General features: G+C 46.8%; 2 protein-coding genes across 2 annotated transcripts; both read left to right on the plus strand.

Annotated features, from left to right (window-relative positions):
- The first annotated feature begins 8,888 nt into the window (after positions 1-8,888).
- On the plus strand, positions 8,889-12,347 carry LOC135393339 (uncharacterized). The gene is made up of 2 exons (XM_064623807.1): positions 8,889-9,349; positions 10,254-12,347. The coding sequence occupies exons 1-2, from the start codon at positions 8,938-8,940 to the stop codon at positions 12,254-12,256; spliced, it is 2,415 nt and encodes an 804-aa protein (XP_064479877.1). The 5' UTR covers positions 8,889-8,937; the 3' UTR covers positions 12,257-12,347.
- A 4,202-nt stretch (positions 12,348-16,549) lies between these two features.
- LOC135393340 (uncharacterized) lies at positions 16,550-20,782 on the plus strand. Its single transcript, XM_064623809.1, has 2 exons — positions 16,550-17,039; positions 18,697-20,782. Exons 1-2 carry the CDS (start codon positions 16,628-16,630, stop codon positions 20,193-20,195), a joined length of 1,911 nt encoding a protein of 636 aa, XP_064479879.1. The 5' UTR covers positions 16,550-16,627; the 3' UTR covers positions 20,196-20,782.
- The last annotated feature ends 2,754 nt before the right edge of the window (positions 20,783-23,536 follow it).

The following is a 23,536-nucleotide window of genomic DNA, read 5'->3' on the forward strand; positions in this document are numbered from 1 at the left end:
GCACCAACAGCCACGTCTGTGACTCCATAGTTCTCCATGATACGCTCACTCTGCCCACGTCGTGCGATGTCTCCGACTTCACTAATTGCTCCGCGTACACTTGACGCGCTCGGTGCACAGAAGCGGATAAAACGCCAGCCGATGTAGTTAACAGCCCGTGTGTTCTTAGATCCTTGTCTCAAGCAGACCACGTGGGGTATGTAATTATTTGCCAGTACAAGTAAGTTGGTCCTTGTAAGCAGCTTAAACGATGACCCCGTTCTAATAATCTCATTCGACAAAGAGAGCAAGGTGATGACATGTATGTTGTTACTCAACCGAGTAACGGTGAGTTGCTTGATGGAACGTTTATGGACGACACCCTCGCCCTCCTGGACCGGTAGCAGTGTATATCTATTAGCTTCACGGGTTCCCATGGTGCATCTGCTGATTCCATGACGCGTGCAGGAATAATAAAGATAATGCGTGCTCTGCAATTTGACCTCTGTGTAAAAGTACTGAGACATGTGGAACGCAAGGCTATTCAAGGCGAAGTCCGCAGGTTTTAAGGCCAAACGTCTACTGTCTTGGATGTCACGTAGGAATACAGGTGCAATGCTGATAATACCGCAAGCAAATGCTTTGTATTGCCTATTTTCTAGACAGTGCACACTGAGGGGTATTTCCGTTGGATTCTTGGCTTCGTACTCCACCCTGTGTCGAAGGCAGCTGTGGTAGAGTCCAGGTCTCATATGAGTGGTGCTTAGAGTGCCAGAAACAATGGCAATGTTCAACTGTGGTTTCCCAAGGAGCTTGAAGGCGTCACTTCTTTGCATACATCGTAGTTCGTTCCATGTTTGCCCTTCTGGGATGGCCTGTGTCGTATGAGCCACTGTAGCTTGATGGTCGTAGCGAGAGCGGAGGAGGATGAGAAGCACGACGGCGAACGTGCTCCAGAGAAGGGGTGGGAAGAGGATGGACCACAGGTCCTTCGCTACGACGTTGAAGAACACGTCGAGATCGACGAGGGTGTCCTCGTCGATCTCGGGCGACCTGGTGCGCCTTGGTACTGGCTGTCGTGGAACAGTGGTGGCGACTGCGGGAGCCACCACTGTCCTCCTCCTGTTTCTGCGGGCGCGGCAGTGTTTGCGTCCCATGACTGTTCGTTCTTAGCAAACGTCGTCGTTTATTACGCTATCTTCTGCTTCTTCTTCGTAGTCCTTTACGACTTCGTCTTCTTCTTCCGAGATTATCGGTAATACGGTGAGCTGGAATGGAGCTAACCACATATAGGAGCGGGATACAGTAATGCGGGGTAATAGTAGTAGTAGCGGGTTTGTAATGGGCCATCTCAGGTCAAGGTAACGACGCATGCCCGAGAAGGTGGCGGGTCGTAGCGGGATTTCGCCGAAGCAAATTGGTTGACACATGACGGAGAAGATAGCGTTCGGAGTAGGGCGCTGCAACAGACACCACTGGCCCGAAAGCCCGACTCGATTAGAGTCGGGCACTGATTTTTTTTCGAGTCTAGGAAAGTGCCGCACATAAAAGAAACTAGAGCTTGCTGGTCGGATTTTGATACCACAGTTATTTTGCCCATGGACGCGGACCAGTCTCCGGTCTAGACCCAGGACACTTGTCGTCAATTCTTTATTGCACAATTTTTATTCCCAATTAACTTCGTGCCTTTTAATTCGTCGTAGTGTCAAGATCATTGATAGGTTGAAGCGCTGTCGTGTTGGTGTCGACAACATCAACGCCAAATTCTTAAAAAAGTTCCAAAGTTTAGACATCCTTGCTGCTGTTTGAACAGCGGGTGAGTTCCCAGACGCTTGGAAGACAGAGAAAGTTGTCACAATTCGCAAAGGTGGAGGTATAACAGCATAACTTGTAACTACCTCCCATATCGTTCACCAATGTCTTATGGAGCACATAATCTATCCGCACTTAATTCGTTATCTTGAGTCTTTCTTCACAGCTTACCAGCACAGTTTTCGTAAGCACTTCTCGTATGAAACATATATTGATAATTTAATCACGATGGTCACTCGACGCCCGCTTATAGAAGCTGACTGCATATTTCCGGTAAGCTACTTATCAAGCTTTCGATTCTCAACATCGACCCCGCGATCCTCGCATGGATTCAAGCATCTCTTATATCTCCCGGTCGCAGTTAGTCGCTGTAAATGATACTAATTCTGCACTAACAGCGGTACCAGCTCCCGTGGCATAGTGGTTAAGATTGGATCGCTTTCCAAGCCGAGACTGGGAGGTGACACGGGTTCGGGTCCTGTCACCGGCTGTGCTGTTTGAGGTTTTCCCTGGGTTTTCCGAAGACTACAGATTAGGCCTCAGGGGTCCTGTCAATAGGGCTTGTACGAACACCTACCGTAGATTCGTCCTGCGTACCTGCTGACTGGAAAGGTGATATACAACTACTTGCCCATGCCATGACTGATGGTGAGGCTGCTGAGTGGTTTCTCACCTGAAATGTGAACAGAATAGAACACGTTAGACATATCGAGATGGAATACTTGAAAAAGCATTATTTCATTCAGTGCAATATCATCGATATTTCCAGACGAATGTCGACACCGTAGCCCCTGAAGTCGGCCCAGGACGCTGTCCCCTTCCTGCTGTCCCCTCTGCATCTGTCCACGTCTGTACGCCGCTCATAGCCACAGCTGCTTCGCGGCGCTAACACGGAACTAAAAAAATCGAACAGGGGTCTCAACTGGTGTACCCCAAGGATCCGACCTTGTCCACGGCAAGTAAAAATCTGGGCAATCGTGCCAGCGCAAGCAACCGCCAATCTTTCTACTTGGAAACATATACTTCGGTATAATGGTGTAAATATTTAAATCCCTGAGAGAATTTTGATAAGCGGAAGCGTTAACGAGTTAAGAGGCATAAAACTTCCTCGTCCACCGTTCCTGCACAAGGAACCTGCGGTTTTCTACCTATAGAAACGAATATATTGGTAGAATGGTGCAAATATACCTCTAGCACATAAATCATCAAACTTGATAGCCTTACCCACGGCAAGTAAAAATTTGTGTAATCGTGCAAGCGCAGGGAACCGCCAATTTTCTACTTAGAAACAATTACTTCGCGGATACTTTTTAAAATAATACCTAATAAAATAACACTTTTGCTTACCCCTTTTCACCAGTAGTGTGAATAAACTTATTATTATTATTCTTAAAAGCCGAACCGTCCACGAGTTAAGAGGCATAAAAGTGGGTGTCCTCGTCCACCGCGACTGGACGAGGAACTCGCGGTTTTCTACCCACAAACGAATATATTGGTAGAATGGTGCAGGTATGTGTGAATATATTGGTAGAATGGTGCAGCTATACCTCTAGTACTTAAATCCTGGAGAGAGCTTTAATAAGCGGAAGCATGACAAAGGGCATGAGAAACTTTTCGAAAATGGGTATTTGTTAGCACCCCTAACCGCACATTTTGCTTCCACAACACTCAGAATGCGTACAACGCAACGATAGAACCCCCACAGTTTCTATGCAGTTATTTTCTGTGTAGAACAATGCTTTGTTGAACACGAAAGAGTGATGTAGCACAGAGTCTGCGGTTTCAACTTTTTAACAGGCCCTTGTAGAGTGACACTGCGCGCAGACAACATCGTACCGCCCCTGGATATGGCACTCTCTGATCCTCGTTCCGCAGGTATTCTTCAAATGTCACTCTGAAAAGAACTTCCTTGTCGTATCGTCTACTTCAGACTCAAATAATAAATAAATAAATAAATAAAATAAAATAAAAGGTTCGTAGAACTCGTGTTCACCGAGTCATTGCTGTAGATTAGGCAACATAACAATAGCCTGTTGTGTCAGTTCACACTCGAAATTGATGGGGTACTAATGTAGCTGAGATTACCGACCATTTCTGCTAAGTCCTGACGTGAGCGAACGCCATGAAAAAGCAATACTGCCTGTCAGATTATGCTAGAATCAGGAACGCTCTTTTTGCACTTAAACTCAACTCAAGTAAGACACACTGTATATGACAGGTATGCCGCAGGGATATCCCAATGAGCCCCTTGGATCCTGATATGTGCCTGTGGATGCTATGACCTTAACGATGATGGCCACGGGCGGTTTCTGCTTTTCTGGGAAAGTGTCGGAATTCTCTTGTGATCAGAAACAATACCTGTTCCAGAGATATTTCCTTTTCTCTAGCAGGCTGTTGGCGTAAATTGAACATACAACGGGTATTTTTTGGCTTAACAACTCCTGACGCTCCTAAAGGTGTCACACGCGTTGCACGTCACACGCGTAACACGCGCTCTGTTGCCGCCATGTGCGCCTACCCTAGTTATTGCAAAATTCGTTTGGACTGCATGCGAATGACACTTACATTACTTAAACTGCGAAAGCCCAGTCTGGAACTGTGTAGTGTGCACTCCAGACAGATTTTATCCAACATATAGGTTACGGCAAATATGCCGGGAACAGAGTTAGCAGTCACTTGCACAGTAAAATTGCGGAATTCTTTTCTTACAGCGTGCACCTCTGTTCTCAGTTGCATCAATCATGGTGAACTCCATTGGTATATTTCACTTGAACGTAAAAGAGGGTGCTGCGTTGAGGATACTCCAGGCTATGTTGGCGTGTCATCTACATCGCTTTTCCAATCACCTTGTAATTGAAACAGAACAGACTCGCCTGTGTCAGAGGAGCGGGCTGGTTCGAGCCGCTGTTTTCCTCAGTTAGACTTCCAGCTTCCCCTACGCGGGGCCGGAGTGAGAAATTGAGGGCCACGGAAATGGGTCATGCCCGGGTCCCCTCCTCACGTCTCGATAACATAGTCCAAATATTTATTCTTTAAATGATTACGACGGGCCTTGGGTCGTGCGGTCCCTTTAAGAGACTCCGCAGAGACTACAGCAGGCCCCTGGTAACTTTGGGCAACGCACACTTGCTGTTAGATTCCCTGTCACTAATATCTGCCACCTCCAGCTCCTCAAACGTACATTTTTGTCTCTCATACCCAGTCACACATGGGTCCCCGTGGGTTTCCCCTCGAAATTCCACAGCGGACAGCGAAATATACTGCCATTTCGATGACCGCCATATGCCTCAGTCATCCAGGTCCCCGCAGGCAACATGAGGTCTTTGTTGTATTCGTCTGTCTCTTTCGGTGCCATTTAGTTCCGCTCAGTTTCTACATGCATAGTGCAGGAACTTGCACATTTCCCATGTGCACAGACAGCGGGCAGAATGAGACAGTCGAGCATATCTTACCACACTGTAGAACATTTGATCATTTGAGGCAGTTCACACGGGAAGGTGGAGTCGGTCCGTGGCATCTTGCATCAGATCATTAATTATTCTTCGCTTCTATACGTCACATACAGAGGTGGGGAGTAATGCATTACTTTTGAGTAGTGAGTAATGGCAATGCAGGGTGGCATTACTCATTACTTTCGTCGATTGTTCATTGCGCCACGTGAAGCTTGGGAACATCCACGTTTTTTTCAACCCGCCTTTAGCAACGAGCTCAGGGCAAGAAAGACAGAGAAGGGCTCGTTCTGGGGAATTCTGCAACTGCCGGCGGTGTGTGTCACAGGTGTCCACATTATGACATCACCGACTTTCTCCTGTACGTACCTATTTGGGATAAACGAGAATCAACGAAACATACTGTGGGTCATTTCTTGTAGGTCGACGTGTAAGCGAATCATGGACTTCTTGGAGAAAAATTGGTTGATTACCATGAACAGTGAAATTCAAACGGCTTCGTAACGGATATGTATTTTCGTCTATGATGTCTTTTCCTGAGACCTTAGCACCAGTGCTCGTTGGTGTCTGTTGCCGTGTAAATGTTCGGACTGCCGGCGATTTGCCGTGCAACTTCTGTGCCCCGTAGCTTGGCAAGTTTGTTTCCTTGCAAGGTATCAGCTTTTAGTCCGTTGCGCAACTCGTATCAGCAGCGAAGAGGAACGACAATTTCTTCTTTGTCATTGTTGTTGCGGCTGGCACTATCATCAATGCGCATAGAAGCCAAGATGCGGTACCCGGCATGATAAGATGTCTGCGTGATTTCGGGTGGAGCGAACCATAGGGTGGTATATCTATATGGATACATATCTCCGCGAAGTGTGCTTCCGCGCTCACGCGAAATCTCGTAAGCGCGAGCTCGTAAGCGCCAATCTCGTATCGGGAAATCTCATGAATTACAGGGGAGTGGTTGATAAAATTCAGGGGGAGTGTGCACCTCCCTGGGGAGTGGGGGTAATGAACCTGGAAAGGACCGCAATTATAGCAAAGTACCATAGCGTAAACAGCTGAGCGGTATAGTTATTAGGCATTCGCATATACAATTCGTCAATGAAAACTCCACTTGACACACCAGCAGAAACAAATGAGCTTCTTTTCCAAATGATACATTGACAATTTGAAAGGCGTTGCAAGTTCTTCGTACACAGTTCTTCACGAACGATTATCCCAACGTTCAGGAGCACTGAAATTGTCGGTTTACACACTGTATTGTTGATTTTGCTTGCATTTTCATCGTGAAAAAGAAAAAAAAATCAGGGAAAGAGAAATAATTAAAAATTTTCACACAATGACCCTCGTACATAACTACTCCATCGATTTCTTTTTCTTTTTTTCTCTGCGCCTCTCTGTGCTCCGTATATAGTTTTTCGCGCATGATATCCGGAGAGGCTTCTGCTATGCTGTAAGCCCATAAACTTAGTGTAATAATTAAGATGTCATTCTATGCACTTGTCTCCACTATTACTTCCCAGTTATCATATTACTTACAGTGTAGTTTATCAAAATACACGTTCAGACCACATCGCTATAACTACTTGCTGAGGTTCATGAGTCACAAGAACTGCTCGAATGTGAATGTACTTCCTAACGTTGACAGGAGCAGCACTACATCGAGCAAAGATAAAAACAATGCCTGAAAACCTGGTTTCACTCCAAATTCTTCAGTATTGGTGTGTGCGTGCGTGTGTGTGTGTGTGTGGGGGGGGGGGGGGGCAGCTTTATTCTATTTAGTGGTCAAGAGCCCTCGGAACACAGAATAACTAACTTAAAGCCATGCACATGCGGCCAGCGTGTGTGAGAGCCCTGATCTAAGCATTGATTCATCTTAAGCGAGAAATAAATACTGTACCCGAGGGCGCGTAGCACTTGTTTAGCGTTATCTCCAAATATGGTATTTAGTTCTGCTGTTCTGAAGAAGTCGCGTTTGATCAAATCATTGCCACTCGCAGACGCCAAATTGTCCATATCTTCCATTTCATTTAGTAATAACTCTGGATATAAACATGATATCGAAGATGTCATCACTTAATTACGTAGTCTGTATATCCATGCTTAATAGCTATGAGTCCGCGGCCCATACCTGTTTCCCTAGCTAGAACCTGCGAAGTAGCGTTTGGTCAAATCAATCATTTTCAAGCGACCAAAGGACAAACAGAAGACAAGATCACACACAAGTCGCTCTGTTGTTGTTTCGTGTTTGTTCTTTGGTCGCTTGTGGATTTACACCAACCAGCCCAATCTATATACTTGAGACATTTTGCCAAATCGTCGCCCAAGTGGCACTCAATGGCGCCAATTTGTCAGTTTCCTCTATTTTAGCTTGTAATAACTCTTGATACCAGTTTGATACTGACGGTATCATCATAAAATTACGCAGCCTGTGTGTCGTCTGCGGACCGTAGCTGATGTTCTTGCTGCACTCTTAGAACTCGCATTTAGTCAATTTGTCGTCCAGAAGGCTATCACAGGCGCCAACCTGCCAATTTTATCCGGCAATCTCCCGATGTCTGTCTGGAAAGTCTCATGCTCGTTCCCACAGTTATACATCACTTCTTATTCTTTATTTACGCGAATGCTCCCGGGCGCGCTATCGGTGTTGTTATCAGGTCGGGGCGCGAAAAGGGAATTATTCGCCTCAGATATGTCCTCCTCTCCCTGCCCAGATCTGTTCCTCCTCACGTACTCACGCACCACCCTGTAAACTTAGCTTCCTTGCGTAGTCATCTGCTGTCAGGTCAAGCCGAGTTTCAGAGGGGGGTGTCCCTGAATGCTGCTCTTATAAGGCATATATATAAACAATGAAGAACACTCATGCGTTGGACGTGTGAGGCTTATGCCTTGAATCATAAATGTAATGCCTTCGATAATGTAACTTCGATAAGGTAATTGGATTACTAACCTCGAAAAACTAATGATTAATGTAACGCATTAGTTTTTATAGTTAGTTTTTATTTCCCCTATAGTCCATGTAACGTATGTACCTTCTGGTTTTTCACGTGCTCTGTCTCACACTCACACACACTGCTGTACTGCATCTCAGTTCCTCTTTTTTCCCCACTGCCTCTACGCACATATTCATCAGACTCGTAGAACAGGATGGCAGTTGATGTTCCGAGGTTGGAACACATAGAAAGGACAAATACATACAAAGCCTCTAGTGTCAAAGAAATTAATGATGAGGGAAGTCACTGGAAATGTTAGCCAGCTGTAGGAGTCGAACCCACATCTTCTGGATTCTCACCACATCTCTTACCAATTGAGCTAAGCTAACATACCTCCCCAGCGACTTCCAAGGTTGCCTCAACTGAAGAGACAAACCAACCAATCTCTCACTTATTCCACTTTCAGTCTTATATGTTTTCTCACTAATACACACGGTAATCCAGAAGATTTGGGTTCGAGTCGTACAGCTGGCTCACCTTTTCAGTGACTTCCTTCTTCATGACAGACCAATGGTGGTAGTGATGGTGGAGGTCATAGTTAGGAAACATAGTCACGTTTAGACAATAATTTAGCCCTGGCCATTGGTGGATGACAGCAAGAGACGAAAGAAGAAGAATCCAGTCAACATATGCTCACGTTCACCAGCCATTACGGAAGAAGAAGTTTTTCGTAGTTCTATCTCATTCCATTCGAAGCGACCGTTGTGTCGGTGCCTATGGATTCAGCTGCTGATAAACCGGCGAAAAAGCGCAAGGCTTCGGCTGCTTCCAAGAGCTCGAAGGCATCCTCAGGTTCACGGAAGAGCAAGTCGTCCGAAGCTTCGACGAAGCCTGACGATGTGCGCGGAAAATTGGCGGATCCTGCTCAGGTTAGACAGGACACCCTGACTGCAGCTGCATCGCACAAGAGTGAGTTGCAGTTGGCGAGGTCTCAAAAGTTCCTGTCGAAGGAAACGGGCGAGGCAATTCGAAGCAAAATGCAGAAAAACCAGCCGGAGGAGACTTCGAAACTGAAGCAAGTAGAAAAGCGCTTTGAACGCAAGCTCGGAGAACGTAGTAAAGAAGACCATACCCTTTCGACTGTCTCTACTCGTCACCCAACAGACAACACCGCTGAAAAGGAAGGCCGTAAGTTAGATTGTTTGTCAAGGTTGGTGTTGCAGAGGGTACAGATTCTCCTTCGGGAAACATTTCATACGATGCTCACACACATCGTGTGCGTGAGACGCCATCGTTACGATAGGAGAAAAATGGCGCTCGGTATACCAAGGCCGCCTAGGTAAAGAAACATGGAGGAAACATGAAGTAAGGAGCAGATGTAATCGACAGGATTACATTCTGAGTCACGCTATCAGATTGTTGGTCAACGCTAGTGACATCCCTCGTTGTGGTCGTGCATAGATTTAGCGTCAACCACTCAGTAAAGCTCTTTGGGAAGACGTTCGCGTTACTCTCTCACACCCTTGTAAGTGTAAGTATACCACATAGTGCGTAGATGGCATGATGCTTGGATGATATAGGATGCTTTCACATGACGTCAAACAAACGCATTTGACCGCCATCGTGGTGGTCACCTTTCTGGCCCAGCTGCCGACATTATCTAGAATTGAATAGAAAATGAAGCCTCCCAAGCAGCAAAACCCACCAGTCGAGTGCAATAAGGGTGGACGTGTAGGTGAAAGGCCTTGAACAGATTCGTGAAGCTGAAGAACATTGATAAGACCATACCGTGCACCCCTATTGCACTGCATGGTGCTCCGTAACTTTCTTTTATCCCGAACACAATTCATTATCGGTCTGAAAGAAAGCTTCACTGTTACCGATACAACCCAAGCAACACAGTGTACTGAAAGTCCAGTGCAATACGGGAGGACGGGTAGGTGGAAGGAACAGACTTGTGAAACTCGAGAACACTAATAAGACACATACCGTACACGCCTATTGCACTCGAACATTTCAGTACATTGTGCTGCTTGGGAAGTACATGTCAGCTGAGTGAGCTCTTAACACGTGTCGTGTCATCTCGTAACAGGCAGCAAGATAAGCAAGGTACCAGGGATAACTCAGTTCTTCATATGCGTTCTTTTTGTGGCTGTCGTCATCTCGGTCAGCATCACAGTTGTTCTTCTCTACCGATGGTTCTTCCCAGAAAAGGGCGTTCTATGCAACACAGACGAATGCAGGCACGTCTTATCCAATATCGAGCAGCTGCTCAGCCATAACATCGATCCTTGCGATGATTTCTATGGTTACGTCTGTGGCAAGTGGGCTGACAAATCCAATTCCGGTTTCCTTGGCGACGTCATCAGTATATACAACCAGACATTGATAGACGCCCTCTTTTCCCAACAGTCCCTGGAACGATCGAGGCTTGGAAGACACGTGTTTTCCGGAATTTACCGCAAGTGCGACGATTACATCAAGAGAGGTAAAGGTTCCTTCCAGGATGCCATGGAAGATATCAGCAGATTAATCGACATTGACAAGTTACGAGAAACCAGAGACGCCTCAGCTTTATTCGCCTATCTTACGGGTCTTGTTTTGAAGACTGGCGTTTATACATTCTTTACAATCGAATTTGATATAGTCGGTAAGGTATCAACCATGTATATCTGCCTCGGTCGTTCCATCCAACAAAAAATTTCCGCCGGGCATGATTTGTCTGTCATCGACGTCACCACCATACCGAATTTGACTCGCAATTTTCTGGACAGGACCGTATTCGGTCTCAACCTGACTAACGAAACAAATGCTGACGACCTATTCAACATCGACGAAGACGTCCATCAAAACTTGCTGAAGCCCGCCCTGTTGCCAGAAAAAATACGTTTCAGGAACATAGGCGCAGTGACCTTGATAACAACTCTAGTAGACGTCATCAACAGGATTGTGCCTTCAGAGCTTCGAGTAGGACTCGACGATGTGGTTTTGGTATCTGGGATTGATTCCATACAGAGTATCAACCTTGCCTTCAAGCGCCGACCGTTTCCAGAGCAGAAGTACTACTGCATCGTCAACCTGCTTGCCGAATTCCTTCGGTACAATATCTACAGGGAACATTTCCAGCACGACTACAAGCTCCACACAATGGTCTGTCTCAGCGCCACTAAGGCAGTCCTTATCAACACCTGGCAGTACTTGGTCGCCCAGTTGGCTGTGGAGTACAGCTACGCGGAGATAACGAGAGACATGGCGGTTATGGCGAAAAATGCTATAGCCAACGGAAGAGAATTCGATATATTTGACAGTTCCTTGCAATCTACCGTCAAGAGTATATTAAGCGACATGAAGATAGCCGTATACGACGGCCTGGGTTTAACGCGTTCCGACATCGACTACAACTCGTGGAACCCGCAGGGAACATTTTTTCAGGCTCTGATGGACGCGGCACGTTGCACACGGGCAATACTCTACAAGACGTTTTATAATCGGAACACGGACGTAGCGGCACAGTATCAGTACAACGCCACAATTGCGTACGCAGATCCCTTCTTGTACGTTCCGACGGCTTACCAGCGTAGTCCACTCTTGCACGCCGGCCAGGGGCTCCCCTTGTACATCAATTTGGTCTCTCTCGGTCCGTTGTTGGTGGTGGAGATGCTGCGAGGAATTGCTGGACCCCTTCGAGACTCAGCGAGGGCGGAAAAACAGTTGGGTAACGCGATGTCTTGCACGAAGAAAGTTGGTTCACTAATAGGCCTCGACATGGAGAACTTCACAGAGGCGCAACCTTGGGACAACGATGTTGTGCTGTGGTACTTTGCGTTTCGCTTCCTCTACTTAGAAGTGCAGAACGTGGTAATGTCACGGGGCAATGATGTCTTCAGGGAACACTGGCCCACTGCCCAGTGGTATTTCTTCGTTCGGTTTTGCATGATTTCTTGTACGTCGCGAGATGACGGTTCAAGCCGAGAGCCTCCAAGAAGCTTCAAGGAACGATGCTTGGTTCACCTGCTTGCACACAAGGATTTTTCAGTCCGTTTCAGATGCTCGGCGAGACCTAATTTCAGAACTATGGACTGTGCCAACGACTAGAGGTTCTCTAGTTTCTAGTTTTTGCTGTAATAATCCTGAGATATATTTGCTTGTATATATTTGAGATATTGAGACTTCGACGTTGAGACTTCGTGTTGTGTCTGTCCTTTCTTGATTCCTAGTCTCGGGGTTTTACATTATGCATATATTTGCTGTCCGAAAAAAAAAGTACATAAACTACAAACAGTACAAACTTTCCGTTTCGTTTTCGTTTCGTCTTGTTTATTATCAGAACAGACAACACTACCAGTCAGCGTGTACTTGAGACTTATTCCCATTATACATGTACGGGCCTGCTTTCTAAGAAAAGTCCTGGTTAGAGCAGCCTACAGTAAATTAGTTCTTGCTAAAGAGTCATGGCTGACATCAACGGCGTGTTCGCTCAGAAAACGAGCAGTTTTAGCATAGCCCTCGTGTACCAGGCATTGCTTGTGCGCAGTTCCTCGACATCCATTTGAAAACAGTGTTTCAAACTTTTAAAGACTGCCTTTGAATTTGTTCAAAGGAAGAGCCGCAAGACGTGAGAATCTCAATGCAGTCGAGAGAAGTGAGAATTTCCACGACTAGCCTAGAGCCGTCTTAATAGCAGTCTATAGGCGAGAATTGGATCGAGACTAAATGGCGGCAAGAAGCTATATATCCGGGAGTATTGGAACATGTATTAAAACACACCCAACGTGACCCAGTCGATAGACTTTTGAGGTTGGAACCGCAATCGCGCGCCGAGATGGACTCTATTAAACAATGTGTAGAAAAAAATGTTGCTGAAAATATTTCGACTGCTTTTTGTGAGATAGTACTGCTTGCGACACGGTTGTCAGAAATCATTGTCCCGCTGGTTATCACATCCTAAATCTCCTTTTGTTGCAAGACCATTCGTTTTGAGTAATAAACATGTGCAGGATGTGGCCTGCCTTCAAATACAATACTGACACAGCATTTCAGAGGGCAACCAACGAAGCGTGTACTGTGGACACACTGATCGGCAGTTCCAGACAACCGTCTCATGAAGCAGAAGCTACCCAAGCAGCACAATGTACTGCAATGTAGTGCAAAAGGGGTGGACGGGTAGGTAGAAGGCCTTGAAGAAACTCGTGAAACTAAAGAACACTGATAAGACACATACCGTCCACCCCTATTGCACTTGACTTCCAGTACATTGTGCTGCTTGGGCATTGGAAGTACATAATACCAGTAGGCCGCTTCAACCGGCAGCACCGGTCTGAAAACTCGAGCCCCTCCCGATCAAGGTTGGGCACTTATTTTTTCTCGTTCGTTTTCTTTCTTCTTTTCTTCTATTATTTTCGTGTCTGGGAACGTGCCCCGCACCAGGAAGTCGGGGCCTGGGCCTCAGTAGCACGTTCTTTACTGGCACTGTGGTACATAAGGGTAGCTTGAAACAGCATTTTCACCAGATTTTTTTCATTTTGTCTGGTAGTTTACCCACCTCCGTTACTTCAGCGACATGAAGGCAATACGGATTCTTTCAGTTTTGTTTGCTGACGGCACACGCATATTATGACGCCTCTCCTGATAGCACAATAGGTAAAACAGACAGAACAGCCCTTTTCTCGTCTGCTGATCCGGAACATACGTACCTTTGTTTACCTGCAGCCACACTTTCTTTTTCTTCTTCCTAGCATTGACAACTGCCGGGCAACTGCAATCATGTACTGCAGAATTGCAAAACTGCGGAAGATCGAACAACGTTTCTTGACCCCAACGTTGGAAACCAGTATAGCTTATCGTAAACCCTAGCAGCACCGTAAACAGCAACAACAACTTTATTGGGTGGCGACACACCTGGGGCGGCCACGAAGCTCTCGCTGTTGGTGTTACTGGTATTAGAACGCGCCCTCATCGGACTCTGCACTCGGCCAGCGGTGACATCGGCGAACGGCCTCCTCAGTTCATTTGTTCGGAATAAATTTAAATTTCCGATTTTCATTCGATTTCCACTTGCAGTATTTTTCGGCACTCGGGAATTTCATTTGTTCGAATTGGACGCGTTCCTTGAATTACTCTATTTTGGACATTGGCGTACGGCGTTCTTCCTAATCATATTACTTAATTTCAGAGTGATGATGTACGGTTGGTCGCCATCACGGTGTAAGATAAAGGTGTATCTTTATCTTACACCGTGGTCGCCATTACCCTCGTCAAAACTGCGAGGAGAAATCAAAAAGGTAATGCCTACTATTTCCAGCAGGGGCAGAGAAGTGGTGGGAAGACGATGCACCTCATCATGGGCGTTCCCAGGATTTTTTTCAGGGGGTGGAGGGGTGGGCAAAGTGCTTCTAGGGGAGGCAAGAGTGCCCCCTATCACGTCTTTTCTGGAGGCGGCCTTTGCGCACTGTGTGATGGGGGGCAAAGTCCTCCTTGCCTCCCCCCCTCCCGGTACGCTCATGGACCTCAGGTCCTTGAGCGTACCGGGAGGGGGGGGGGGGGTAACAAGACCTCAGGTCCTTTTCTACCACCTTGAAGATCACATCGAGATCGATAATTGTGTCGATTTCATGCGGCTTAGTGCGTCTTGTTACTGGTTGTCGTGGAACAGTGGTAGCGACGTCGGGAACCGGCACTCGGCCGTAGGAAAGTGGCTACAGAGCAGGAGCGGCATAGTTAGGGTAGTGACCTCTTGACATTAAGAAATGGGCAAGAGGGATTAAGAGGGGTCTATTACGAAGCCATGCTCAACGAGAGAAGAAATGCTGAAAGGGAAAGTTCTTTCCGCATGGAGTGACTACGTCAACCACGCAGGCGGCTGGCCTGATGCAGGGACCATTCGAGGAGGCTATCGAGGAAGTGTAGTGGATTCAGGGGTGTGGAAAGGTTGGGCGATAGCCTTCTTTCAAGACGATGGCATATACGCTGGGCTCTCACCTACTTCCACTAGGCGCTAGACGAAGGACCGTTCACCTAAAAAAAAGAAGGTGAGTGTCTGGAGCCGCCCCTGCTGAGCGATGGATTCTGTGCTGGATAGATCTACGAGGGAACCAGAAACCCAGAGCCAGCGGAACTGCATCACCACTCCCTCTCCTGCGCCACCATTGTCATTCCCCTCCATTTCCTCCTTTCCTTCCCAGGATACATGGAGCCGCCAATTCCGAGTAGGCTGGCCGCATCTAATACCTCCACGTCCCATCGAACAAGCGCTTCAGAAACGACTTCGTGATGATGTTATCAAAACACGCACAGTCACTGTAGAAAGTTCGGAACTGGGAACGAAGGTCTGGCTAAGAAGAGTTAAGGGAAGTGACGCTCGCCGACAACGACCAACGCCATCTACATACAGGAGGCCTGCACTGTAGAAAGTACTCAATAATAATAATAATAACAATACTACTAACAATAATAATAATACGTCCGCCAGTATGATCTGCCTATCCGACAAGGCTCCACCATTTATAGTATGAACTGATGACGAGGTCGCACTGTTTCACGGACACAGTTACAGTTCCACTTTTTTAAGGGTCCCGAATAAAGGATACATGGGCAATGCAACACTCTGTCCCATGCCTCATTGTGCATCACGTTCCCCTATTCTTCTGCCAGTGAAAGTGCAATTAAATCTAAGAGAAATAGAAGACACGCGCAAACAGACAATTTATGGAACACTGACAGCTGATTCGCCCATTATATGTCGAAACCGAAACTTCATTCACGAGAACTGTATTCTCTAAAACGCAGTCGATGAAACGGGCCTTATACCTTTCGCTGACATGTAATTCGCGAAAGTATGACCTCTTCTCTAAAACGTTTTATCCACTAAGACCGGGCTCGCTAAACAGTAGGGGAACATTACGGGTTGTCAAATGTAGTCAGAATGTGAAATACAATGCAGGCACATCCAAACAGCTTGGTAAAGAGTAGCCTGTTTGATTCTCTCTTCTCTGTTATTCCGGCCTAAGCCTAGCTCGGTAAGGCCACCAACAACAACCTATCTCTCAAGTGGCATGCGCGGTTAACAGAAAAAAAGGCGCGCAGGTTGCCGTGTGTGTGGAGAATAAAATACGGGAATAGTGTTATTCAATACCACGTTATGTACAAGAGTTCTGTCAAGCAATGAATAAAGCTGCACGCATGCTTTCTTTGTGTAGCGAACGTTTATTCGATATCTGCATCCCCGTTCAACTGCCTGTACGCACAGATTCATCAGACAGACCATGTTGGTGGTGTTGAAGGCGGAGGCCACAGTTAGAAAACATAGCGACGTTTAGACAATAATTTAGCCTTGGCCATTGGTGGATGACGGCAAGAGACTGAAGAAGAGTCCAGTCGACACTGCTCACGTTCACCAGCCATTACGGAAGAAGAAGTTTTTTAGTTATCTCGCTCATTCCATTCGAAGCGACCACGGCGTCAGTGTCTATGGATCCAGCTGCTGATAAACCGGCGAAGAAGCGGAAGGCTTCGGCTGCTTCCAAGAGCTCGAAGGCATCATCAGGTTCACGGAAGAGCAAGTCGTCCAAAGCTTCGACGAAGTCGACCGATGTGCAGGAGAAATTAGCAGATACGGTTCAGGGTAGAAAGGACACCCTGACTGCAGCTGCATCGCACAAGAGTGACTTGCAGTCGGCCGCGTCTCAAAAGCTCCAGTCGAACCAAACAGGCGAGGAAATTCAACGGAAAATGCAGAAAAACCAGCCTGAGGAGACTTCGAAACTGATGCAAGTAGAAAAGCGCTATGAACGCAAACTCGGAGAACGTAGTAAAGAGGACCATACCCTGTCGACTCGCGCTACTCGTCACCCAAAAGACAACACTGGTGAAGAGGAAGGCCGTAAGTGGGATTGTTTGTCAAGGTTGGTGTTGCGAGCCCAATTCTACGACCCTACCTGTTGCAAGATAGCAAGCTTCGAATCCGTTAGGCTTAGCATTCCCGGGTTTCTCCTGCGCTAAAAGTGAATCAGACGGGGTTGTTGAAATGCATATAAAAAACTTCTAGTCCACAGAATTTTATAATTCTTACATTTTTAGATTCAGTGTATGACCTTCTTCCACTCCTATGCAATATTTACCTTCCGAACCCTTTCACTAATTTTGAAAAACGAGTGGTCCCGATACGGAACTACACCCATATAATATGGTAAGCTTAAGTGCAAAGTATTGTAGAAATCGGGGAAGCAATGATGGGGCCAATGAGTCCAAATGCGGCGCTCTGAAGGGGTGCCTATGGCATGGTCGCTATAATCTAGTAGGTCGCGTTTTTAGAGCATACTGCGCGTGCACGCACGTGTCACGCCATGGAACTGCCTTAGTGAAAAACGTAGCGTTGCGAAGCGGACAGGCGTCGCTGACCGAAGGACTTGAAGATAAATGTCAGTGGAACATTCGCGAGAACTCAGTGGTGTCGCTAGGGTACGCGTAACCCGGTGCGGGAGCTCTTTGCGTCACCCCCACCCCACGCCCCCACTAACGGATACCAGGATTTCCGTAGCAGGCGATTCGCGATGAATAATCATATTCCACCACACTCACAAAAAAAAAGTGGCTCGCAGAAGGCTCCTCGTGTTATTTTTGGCGTCATCGTGCACAGAGAACGGGAGGAAGCGGCAGTATTGGCGCGGCGCGTCACCCCTTTCGTCGCTTCACCCGGTGCGGACCGCACTCCCCGCACCACCCTAGTGACGCCATTGCGAGAACTGCTGTGGGTTACAGTTCAGTGAATGGGTAATTGGAACATGCAACAGCGCGCATCATCCCGCGCATGTACGGAACACTACAACCGGACCCGTTACGAATCTGCACGGCCACGATTGGTATACGCGCGCGTCTCCCGCTGTCTCATTGGATTCCACCAACCTTTGCCTCCTGTGGATCCCGTTCCTTGCCGCCAAAGACAGCTGCCTTTACATTGTATTTCTCTTCTAAACCGTAATGTTTTGTGAACTACATTTGTTTGAACTCTACGAATTTGCATGTGAGGGTCAGTTGTTTTTGCATCTTAGTGCCCCTGTAAGCAAACATGCACTTGGAGCACCCAGACTGCTCTTCTAGTTTGCTGCGTTTTTTTCTTCTTCTTTGTTTTGTCTTCTTACTTCTCAACCGTGTAAAGAAAGCACGCCTCGTCTCACTCGTTCGATACGTTGCGCGGAAAGAGTCGGGACGAGTGCCGAGATTATCTGGAACTGAATAGAAAATGGAGCCTCCCAAGCAGCAAAATGCACCAGTCGAGTGCAATAGGGGTGAACGTGTAGGTGAAAGGCCTTGAACAGATTCGTGAAGCTGAAGAACATTGATATGACACATACCGTGCACCCCTATTGAACTCGAATTTCAGTACATTGTACTGCTTGGGCTTGAATGGTGCCCATCCGTAACCTTCTTTTATCCCGAAGGCAATTCATTATCGGCTTGAAAGAAGGGTTCACTGTTAACGACACAAGTACATGCCAGCTGAGTCAGCTCTGAACACTTGTCGTATCATCTCGTAACAGGCAGCAAGATAAGCAAGGTACCAGGGATAACTCAGTTCTTCGTATGCGTTCTTCTCGTGGCTGTCGTCATCTCGATCATCGTCATTGTTGTTCTTCTCTACCGATGGTTCTTCCCAGAAAAGGGCATCCTATGCAACACAGGCGAATGCAGGCACGTCTTATTCGAAATCGAGCAGCTGCTGAGCACTAACATCGATCCTTGCGATGATTTCTATGGTTATGTCTGCGGCAAGTGGGCTAACAAACCCAACTCCGGTTTCCTTGACGACGTGATGACTATATACAACGAGACGTTGATAGACTCCATCTTTTCCCAACAGTCCCTGCAACGATCGAGACTTGGAAGGCACGTGTTTTCAGGAATCTACCGCAAGTGCGATGATTATATCAAGAGAGGTAAAGGTTCCTTCCACGATGCCGTGGAAGATATAAGCAGATTAATTGACATTGACAAGTTACGAGAAGCCAGAGACGGGTCAGCTTTATTCGCCTATCTTACGGGCCTTGTTTTGAAGACTGGCGTTCATACCTTCTATACAATCGAGTTTCATCTAGTCGATAAGGTAACAGCAATGCACATCTGCCTCGGCCATTCTATCCAGCAAAAAATTTCGGCCGGGCACGATTTGCCTGTCATCGATGTCACCACCATATCAAATTTGACTCGCAATTTTCTGAAGAGGACCGTATTCGGTCTCAACGTGACAAACGAAACAAATGCTGACGACCTATTCGACATCGACGAAGACGTCCATCAAAACTTGCTGAAGCCCGCCCTGTTGCCAGAAAAAATACGTTTCAGGAACATAGACAGAGTGACTTTGATAAGAACTCTAGGCGACGTCATCAACAGGATTGTGCCTTCACAGCTTCGAGTAGGACCCGACGATGTGGTTTCGGTATCTGGGATTGATTCCATACAGAGTATCAACCTTGCCTTAAAGCGCCGACCGTTTCCAGAGCAGAAGTACTACTGCATCGTCAACCTGCTTGCCGAATTCCTTCGGTATAATATTTACAGGGAACATTTCCAGCACGACTACAAGCTCCACACAATGGTCTGTCTCAGCGCCACCAAGGCAGTCCTTATCAACACCTGGCAGTACTTGGTCGCCCAGTTGGCTGTGGAGTACAGCTACGCGGAGATAGCGAGAGACATGGCGGTTATGGCGAAAAATGCTGTAGCCAACGGAAGAGAATTCGATATATTTGACAGTTCCTTGCAATCTAACGTCAAGAGTATATTAAGGGACATGAATATATCCGTGTACGACGGCCTGGATTTACCGCGTTCCGACATCGACTACAACTCGTGGAACTCGCAGGGGACGTTTTTTCAGTCTTTGATGGACGCGGCACGTTGCACACGGGCAATGCACTACAAGACGTTTTATTATGAGAACACTGACGTAGCGGCGCAGTATCAGTACAGCGCCACGATTGCGTACGCAGATCCCTTCTTGTATGTTCCGACGGCGTACCAGCGTAGTCCACTCTAGCACGTCGGCCAGGGGCTCCCCTTGTACATCAATTTGGTCTCTCTCGGTCCTTTGTTGGTGGTGGAGATGCTGCGAGGAATTGCTGGACCCCTTCGAGACTCCGCGAAGGCGGGAAAACAGTTGGGGAACGCGATGTCTTGCACGAAGAAAGTCGGTTCACTAATAGGCCTCGACGTGGAGGACTCCACAGAGTCGCAACCTTGGGACAGCGATGTTGTGCTGTGGTATTTCGCGTTTCGCATCCTCTATTTAGAAGTGCAGAACGCGGTAATGTCACGGGGCAGTGATGTCTTCAGGGAACACTGGCCCACTGCCCAGTGGTATTTCTTCGTTCGGTTTTGCATGATTTCTTGTACGTCGCGAGGTGACGGTTCAAGCCGAGAGCCTCCAAAGAGCTTCAAAGAACGATGCTTGGTTCATCTGCTTGCACACAAGGATTTTGCAGTTCGTTTCAGATGCTCTGGGAGATCGAATTTCAGAACTATTGACTGTGTCAACGAATAGAAGTTCTCTAGTGGTTTCTAGTTATTGGTGTAGTGATTCTTATATAGCTTTGTAGCTCAAAAAACAAAAACAGTACAGAAGTTTCTTCGTTTCGTCTTGACTCATAGAACAGATCACACCACCAGCCACCGTGTGCTTAAGATGTATTCCCATTATACATGCACGGGCCTGCTTTCTGAGGAATAGTCTTGGTTAGAGTAGCATACAGTAAATTAGTTCTTGCTAAAAAGTCACGGCTGACATCAACGTCGTCTGCACTTAGAAAACGCAGGACGTCGAAAGCTCAATGCCGTCGACAGACGTGATAATTTGCAGCATGCTGCATGCTGCATGCTGCATGAGAGCCGTCATAGTAGCAGTCTAGGCGAGAATTGGAACCAGACTAAATGGCGGCACTTCCGGTTAGGCCGCCAAGAAGCTATCGCATAAGCTATCTATCTGGGAGTATTGGAACGACCGGCTGTTGAGGTTGGAACCGCAACCGCAATGTGTAAAAAAAGTTCTTGTAAACAATGTTCCTGAATATGTTTCGACAACGTATTGTGACATAGTACTGCTCCCGACACGGTTGTCTGAAATTAGCGTTACGCGGTTTATCCCGTCCTAAATCTCCTGGTGTTGCAAGACCATTCGTTTTGAGTAATAAAGATGTGCAGCATGTGGCCTACCTTTAAAGAACCAATCGCTTCTATAGGTCACATACAGAGGTGGAGAGTGATGCATTACTCGCCAGCAAGTAATGAGTAATGGTACATTTCGACTCAGTAATGCAGGGTGGCATTACTCGTTACTTTCGTCGAATGTTCATTGCGCCACGTGAAAGTTGGGAATATCCAGATTTTTCAGCCCGCGTTCAACAATGAGCAAGGGGCAAGAAATACAGAGAAGGGCTGAGTCTGAAGAATTCTGAAAGAATTTACCTAGTTACTAATACTCCTAGTACTACTCTAATTTACCTAGTGACTCTAATCTCTAATCTAATTTCTACTAATCTACTAATCTAATCTCTAATCTCTAATCTAATTTAACTACTATACTACTCTAATTTACCTAGTGACTCTAATTTACCTCTAATTAGCTATTTAGTGACTCTAGGGTAAATGAGAATCAACGAAACAGAAACATGGCCTCAATGTGGGCACAAGTGACAGATCCACTAGTGAATGGTTGTTTTGGTATGGTACCGTGTTGGTTTCTCTTGTGCTGTCAGAGGAGGTCATTTTTCTCCCAGCTCAAAGCTGGGTATAGTGGAAAGGCTTCATGGAGCAGGCAGGTGGGGACTTGTCTCATTTGTGAGCCGAATTGAGTGGGTATAACGAGGCAGTTAGTTGCGATGGGAGACATATACGGTTTGGTGAAAGTTATAAGGATCTCAGCCGCTAGATGATTTCCCCGGCAATCAGGAGACTGTTCGTGCAGTGCGACACGAAAATTCCGTCATCCGCTTCTGCTGAGTGTTCAGAACGGCAAAAGATGCTGATGACAACTTTGAGCATCTACTGCTATACTACGCTGCAATTAATCTTATTTATAGTTCTTGCCTGTACCAGACCCGTTTCTGTAGCGGCACCCATTTGGGGGATACTCGGGTGAGTATCGCGTATATATATATAAACACTGAAGAATACTCATGCGTTGGACGTGTGAGGCTTATGCCTTGAATCATATATGTAATGCCATTACTTCGATAAGGTAATTGCATTAAAAACCTCGAAAAACTAATGATTAATGTAACGCATTAGTTTTTATAGTGAGTTTTTATTTCCCCTAGTCCATGTAACGTATGTACCTTCTGGTTTTTCACGTGCTCTGTCTCACACTCACACACGCTGCACTGCACTGCATCTCAGTTCCTCTTTTTTCCCCACTGTCTGTACGCACATTTTCATCAGACTCATAGAACAGGATGGCAGTTGATGTTCCGAGGTTGGAAGACATAGAAAGGACAAATACATACAAAGCCTCTAGTGTCTAAGAACTTAATGATGAAGGAAGTCACTGGAAAGTTCAGCCAGCTGTAGGACTCGAACCCACATCTTCTGGATTAGCGGTCCAGGTCTCTTACCAACTGAGCTAAGCTAACATACCTCCCCAGCGACTTCCAAGGTTGCCTCAACTGATGGGACAAACCAACCAATCTCTCACTCATTCCACTGTTACACTGTCTTACATGTTTTCTCACTCATACACACGGTTATCCAGAAGAGTCGTACAGCTGGCTCATCTTTTCAGTGACTTCCTTCTTCACGACAGACCAATGGTGGTAGTGATAGTGGAGGTCATAGTTAGGAAACATAATCACGTTTAGACAATAATTTAGCCCTGGCCATTGGTGGACGACAGCAAGAGACGAAAGAAGAAGAATCCAGTCGACATCACGTTCACCAGCCATTGCGGAAGAAGACGAAGAAGAAGAAGAAGAAGAAGAAGGTCGTTTGGATCCTCCAGCACTTCCAGTGGGGTATGTCGGTAGCGGTTGGGCTTGCATACTTCCTTTCTCGCTCGCGCCGCTTCTAGCCCACATTTGCATCATCCCACCTTTGCATCCACCCATTCACCGTCAAGTCATAGTACCGTTGGACATCCTCATAGCCCTGGCCGATCTCCCTTGGGGCTAATGGCCATTCTCCGCGGGACGAAGTAGAAGAAGTTTTTTTTAGTTCTCTTTCATTCCATTCGAAGGCGACCGTGGCGTCAGTGCCTATGGATCCAGCTTCTGATAAACCGGCGAATAAGCGCAAGGCTTCGGCTGCTTCCAAGAGCTCGAAGGCATCCTCGGGTTCACGGAAGGGCAAGTCGTCCGAAGCTTCGACGAAGTCTGCCGATGTGCGCGGAAA

The sequence above is a fragment of the Ornithodoros turicata genome, chromosome 4 (genome assembly GCF_037126465.1).
Source record: "Ornithodoros turicata isolate Travis chromosome 4, ASM3712646v1, whole genome shotgun sequence".
Lineage (NCBI taxonomy): Eukaryota > Metazoa > Arthropoda > Arachnida > Ixodida > Argasidae > Ornithodoros > Ornithodoros turicata.